The following is a 6,376-nucleotide window of genomic DNA, read 5'->3' on the forward strand; positions in this document are numbered from 1 at the left end:
TGTTTTTATCCGATTACTCGATTAATCGTAAGAAAAATCTATAGATTACTCGATTACTAAAATAATCGTTTACAATAGCCCTATTGGAAAGTAATTGTTAGATATTGCAGAACACCATGTATTATTTTGAAATTTGATAAGACTAAAAAAAATTGTGCTGGAGACAATGTGAACTAGTTGGAGATCACACGCACATCTTGTGGGACTGTCCAAAAAATTAAAACATTATGGGAAGGAATTGGAGAGGAAATTTCAAATATTTTACACATTTATATTGAATGGAACACCCTCGTCTTTGTTCTGGGAAAACGCCCGAGTGATTTATTAAATAAAGAAAAACGGTACCTGTTTGGAATCCTTGTTCTGGTAGCAAAAATAATGATTACAGTATGTTGATATAAACCTTTACCTCCCACTATAAATAAATGGAGACAGAGAAAATTAGGTGTTTATACAATGGAGAAAATAACAGCAAAACAACCTATCCATTTATTTATTTAAGAAAAGGTGGAACCCTTTGATAACATATTTGGAACCAAAATTGTAGCAGGTAAAATGAATGTAAATACATGTTTATTCTGTGTGTGTTTGTTTAATATGTAACTCTACCCATATGTCGACAAAAACTTCTTTAGAATGACTTTCCCTTTAGTTTATGTCTGTAATTTTTTTATACTCCACTGACCAGTAGAGGAAAAATCCATTAGGATTTCAGCTTGCCAAAATGTTCAGATGTTCTTGTTCAACTGATTTGTTTGTACTGGACATTGATGCTTATGAATTAATGTGGTAAATACTGAATTTGAATACAGAATGGTTTAAATAACTAATAAAATAAAGTCTTGCTCAAAAAATTGTACTTGGGTCACTTCAGGCTGCAGTGTGAACACAGCCTTGTAGTCAACACATATTACTAATTATCTAGACCTTTAATCTGGATAAACTGATTCTAACTTTCTTAATTAATTGTTATTATTGTCTCTGTTGCAACATATTCTAGATCAGTTTCTCTGAAAACAGATGGTCTTATAGAGACTGCTGATCCTTATGTTCCTTTCTTCGTGTCACTGGTTCAGAATATCAAGTCAAATTTTTACCGTGTTATTCATTAATTTATAAATGCCACAGCTCCAAACTAAATATTTAATTATCAAACTAAATATTTATCTTCAAACTAAATATTTCCCATCAGACAGACTAAAGATTTTTCTCCTCTTCCTCCTCTATCAGACCTTCTCTGCTCCTCCATCAGTTCCTCCATACCTGAGAGCTTCCAGTCTCCAGTCTGGATCCTTCAGTCCAGCCGACAGCAGCTTCACTCCTGAGTCTCCTGGATGATTGTAGCTCAGGTCCAACTCTTTCAGATGGGAGGGGTTAAAGGTCAGAGCTGAGGCCAGAGAAGCACAGCCTTCCTCTGAGACCAAACAGCCTGATAAGCTGCAGACACACAATTCATCACATGATGAGAAGATGAGAGCGTTGAAGTAGAGCTCAAGGTCTGAACTGGACATTTATAGAGAGGAAAAAAGTCAAGAAACTGGTGCTTAACCTTAAAATTAAAATGTTAAGAACATTGTATTTGATTCTGTAGGTAATAAAAATCAACATTTGTCACATGTAGGATGGATGAGAAGGTTAAGAACTGCTGGGAGGAAGAATCTGCTCCTTTGTTCATCTAATGTTGAAACCTGACTTTGTTTTGTAACTGAAAACCAGCCATGTTTATGTGTTGAGATTTAGAATAGTTAGCCATGTCACAGTCAGACGTCTAGTATTATTATAATACTCTACTACAGAAATAATAATTACATAATCTCTGATAGCAGGTAATGGAAAGATGTCTGTTTTCACCAAGATTGTTCACATTTTACCTGAGAGTTTCCAGGTTGCAGTTTGGACTCTTCAGTCCAGCAGAGAGAAGCTTCACTCCTGAATCCTGCAGGTTGTTGTTACTCAGGTCCAGTTCTCTGAGACTGGAGGACTGGGAGCTGAGAACTGAGGACAGAGCTTCACAGCTTCTCTCTGAGAGGTTACAGTCACTCAGTCTGAGGAGACAGAGAGATGAACAGTATTCACCAAATCATCAATTTTTGTTTTACTTTCCAGTCAACAATAATTTTCTTGGACTTATTTAAGGATCTTTTTATTTTATCTGTCTTTATATTTCCTTTTGTTGTGAAAGGCAACAAAAGACCTTTCACAACAAAAGGTCTTTTGTTTCCTGTCCAGAAGGCAACAAAAGGATTCCAACCCATCTATAGATTGGCTTCCAGCCATGAAGGACTGAACTACAGGCAACAAAGAGGCTGGCAAGAGAAATATTAAATTTCTCCATCCATNAGCAGTTAAAAATTCTATCTCTGGAAAGCCATGATGCCAGACAATAAAATGTAGCTGACTTTTGTTTTGCCATAATTAACATGTTAATTGTTAGCTGACATAATAAATCAGAAGAGGTAAAGTAAAAATGACTGTAGGAAATGTTTAGAAGTTCACAGCCAGAACACACAAAAATAGGAACCGTTTACTGTTATTGTATCGTTTTATGAGACACAACTGTGTTGACTGTTGTACTTGTTACATTGCATTCATATTTATAAAATCACTTTCTGAATTTTTTTTCTTTTTTGAACATTCGATTTCTTTTGTGGAAGGTTATAAAAAAATGTCTTAATTTTTATTTTGCTGGGCACAACTTGGTGTATTCCTTTATCTTAAGCTTATCAAATGAGTGCACTATACACCAAGGCAATTTTTTTAAGCACTTGTAATTTATTTTTGGAAATGTCAAAATAATGGATTGTTCTTTGTTGGCAGAACACAAAATAAATACATTCTGAACAAMGTGTAGAGTCTGTTTATGATTTGTTGTTGCACTGTAAATAAACTGATTGGCAATAATACTGAAAAACACTGAAATATATATGTCAAGAGTAATGACAACATTTGTACTCTTATCAAATTAATACCAACTGCAAACAATAGCATATTGGTAGGAAAACTCAGAAATGGTTATCTGTTAGTAATAACATGATTCAAACATTGCTTGTACATTTAACATTCATGTCCATATATCAACAGTTTCCCTGAACAAGTAAGTGTAAGAAAATAGAGAACCTGGAAATGTTGGCACTATTTAGTGTTGTTTTGAACAAGAGGCTACTATTTTGTATTAATAAATAAAATTAAACACATAAAAATTAATAGATAGACCTTGACCTCAACACTGAAGTTAACTAAAATGTATAGTCTTTTTTTAGAAAAAAAATAGAAACAAATTGTAACTCATTAGTGAATTTAGTTTTACAATCACACAGTGTTTACACAGGACATATTGACATAATATCTGACTTGTCAGATGTTGTGTGGACCTGGATGATTTAGAGAAACTATTCCCCCAGTTCATCATGATCATTTGATGGAGTGTTACATAAAGATTAGTAATTTCATACACATCATCTGTCATTACCAGTCTGTGCTCAGTCATGAGTTCAGTGCATAAGTTAAATACATCAACATCACAGGGAAAGTCCTTGAAACGACATTCTTCTATACATATTTCCAGCTTTGTCAGATCAGCAGACTGTAAAAAATTTGGAACCCCATACAGGTTGGGAACACCATGCATTCATGTGGGTCGACCATGCGGAGCCCGAGGATTATTTGTAGATCGTATACGATGGTCATTCCATGCATGGACAATTTCATCCAGCTCCACCTGTTTGATTAAAAAATGGAAAAAAAATAATAAAATAGTTGTTAGAAATAAAGTCATGCTTTTGTATTATTTGTAACTTATTTCAAAATTGTGTGCTGAAAGCAAGAAGTAAATTTATAGTACCTGTATTGTTTGAAGGAAACAAAACTGGATCAGTGATTTGTCCAGAAAGCTGTCAACAAAATAGCCATCGGCTTTAAGCTGGTCAAAATGGTCCATCCAAAACTGGGCACATTCACTTCTTAAAGTGCACCACCATCGCTCTATTCTTTGATTTCCTGTACTCGGACCGAGAATAACAGAGTCAAAACCATTTTCATCCTCGGTGTTGTGCAGAAATCTTTGCATCGCCACCACATGAGCGTTCTCTGTGCCATGATCCATTCGTATCTTCTGTGGAAATCCATTATACTCCATTACAGCATCAATGAAATAGCCAGCAATAATGTGAGGGTCASTATTGGTCWTATATGCTTCTAGCCAGATCATTTTCCTCRAAAAGCCATCTATGCATCCATTAATACATATCCCATAAGGCTTTAATTTGTCGTACCCATCGATGTGCCAGACATAGTTTGGTCCCYGACTGACATATAARCGTCGTCTCAAGCGATTTTGTGCACGCAGGTCAACCCCGTTGGGATSCAATAAGCGCATCAAAAGAYGTACYGTTTCCCTGTCTGTGACTATGCCAGCCATCCAACATTTCTGGTGCATCCACCTGTAGCCGTGTTGTCTCCCAGATCCTTGTAGTTGTTCCTCAATAAAAGAGGCCACTTCTGCAACATCTGTCTTGTTTTTTCTACGCCACAGGCGCTTATTTTGCAGTCTTCTCTCCAGTGTCCGGAGACTTAATTTAACATTATGGGTTTCTTCCAAAACTTGCAAGATTTCAAGATTCGTAAAACCCCTTCTGAAGTATTGCTCTATTATATTATCAATATCCATTTCCTTCTATCAAGTTGAGCATATCTCAAACTATAGGGCCAACTCAAATTATCTCATTATAATGAGATACTATCTCATTATTTTGAGATACTATCTCATTATAATGAGATAGTATCTCGTTATTTTGAGATACTATCTCATTATAATGAAATAGTATCTCGTTATTTTGAGANAAGTCTGTCTCCATGGCCTCTCCAAACTCCTCCCACGCCCGAGTTTTTGCCTCAGCGACAACCCGAGCCGCATGCCGTTTCGCCCGCCGGTACCCATCAGCTGCTTCTGGAGTCCCACAGACCAAAAAGGCCCGGTAGGACCATTAACTAAATTAATCCAGTGTCAGTTTTTACAGAAATAATCCAATGGAAACCTGAGAATCAAGACGAGGCTGAAGAACAGCATAAGGCTTAGTTTGAGGGTCAGCATCAGAGCTGGTTTGTGTTGGGAACTTGAGTTTTCAGGGATTGTTGTCTGCTGCTTTCTTTTAGTTGTCCACCAGATGGAGCCTGGAAGGTGGGTCTGACTCCAGGATCCTCACACAAACGCAACTTATTTCCTCTCATCAGCACTGAGTCTAAGAGGACCAGTCTCCCAGCACTTTAGTGCTTGAGTGTTAATCTACCCTGGTACTCTGAGACCCTTTGAGCTTGTCGCTGAGATCCTCTAACAAAACTTGTCAAACTCTTAACTCTAGTTAAACTGTTGTTTCTAGATAATTTCCCATGGTGCCTTGTGCCATTCCCTTTGTGCAGCCCAAGTTCCTCGACTTCTGGATCTCCCCTTATGGCGCAGTGGACATTACCCACTGTGTTGACTCAGCGCTGTGCGGTGTTTAGCGCGGTGCCCCGCATGTAGAGACTTTAGCCCACGGTAGTCTTGAGTCCGACTCCCGTCCTCCATTCACTGGGTCCAGGCCTCTCTCCGCTCTCTCTGCCCCCTCACAAACTAGTGCCAAAACTAGTTGCTGTCAAACTAGTGCCAAAAAAATCCTTAAAAAAATAAAAAATAAGACTACCGGAGTAATGTGCGACAACGCGTCATGATGTCAGGCTTTTTTATCCCTCAACTACCCCCAACTGATCTGTCTGTTGAAGCTTCTATCCTGGCAGCTTTATGCTCTTATAAAAATATGGTTTGACAACATCTGGAAACTAAGTCCAAATTTCTTCCTGAGGATCTGATAGAGGTGTGATCTCTGCTGCCATCTGCATGTCGGTTCAGACATAGAGTAGACCCCGCATTGGCTGCTCCGGCGCAGAAAATACGACGGCCATCTTGGAGTGGTAGTCCCGCCTACTTTGCTCAGCCAAAACAGCAGAAGATTTCTCAGCACTGAGGGATATTGTTGTCCGGATCGATGGACTATTGATGTGAGGGCTCCACAGGCAACATTTCACAAGTAAGATGGACATATTATTGTGTATATTTTGTGATTAGAATATTACTTTACTTTATTTATGTCCACCAGTGAGATATCAGCTAATATTAGCCATAGAGCTTGGTGTAATACAGGGTTCAGCCCCGCTATGAAGGCTAACTGAGATTCCGTAAATCTAAAAAAATGTATTATTCTCTAACATTGACTTAGATTATCTGACATAAGAGCCTACAGTCATGGCCAAAAGTTTTGAGAATGATTCAAATGTAAATTTTTACAAAGTCTACTGCTTCAGTTTTTATAATGGCAATTTGCATATACTCCAGAATGTTATA

The 6,376-nt window shown here is 37.6% G+C and overlaps 1 protein-coding gene across 1 annotated transcript in view; it reads right to left on the bottom strand.

The window, feature by feature from the left end:
* Nucleotides 1–1,226: 1,226 nt before the first annotated feature.
* LOC103473932 (NACHT, LRR and PYD domains-containing protein 12-like) overlaps nucleotides 1,227–6,376 on the bottom strand; it is a 46,182-nt gene continuing 41,032 nt past the window's right edge. The window contains exons 8-9 of the mRNA XM_008424589.2: nucleotides 1,872–2,045; nucleotides 1,227–1,437 (exon numbers count right to left, since the gene is read on the bottom strand). Of these exons, the coding sequence (XP_008422811.1) occupies nucleotides 1,227–1,437; nucleotides 1,872–2,045 (385 nt within the window). The remainder of the gene's footprint in view (nucleotides 1,438–1,871; nucleotides 2,046–6,376) is intronic.

Source organism: Poecilia reticulata, linkage group LG12 (genome assembly GCF_000633615.1).
Source record: "Poecilia reticulata strain Guanapo linkage group LG12, Guppy_female_1.0+MT, whole genome shotgun sequence".
Classification (NCBI taxonomy): Eukaryota; Metazoa; Chordata; class Actinopteri; order Cyprinodontiformes; family Poeciliidae; genus Poecilia; species Poecilia reticulata.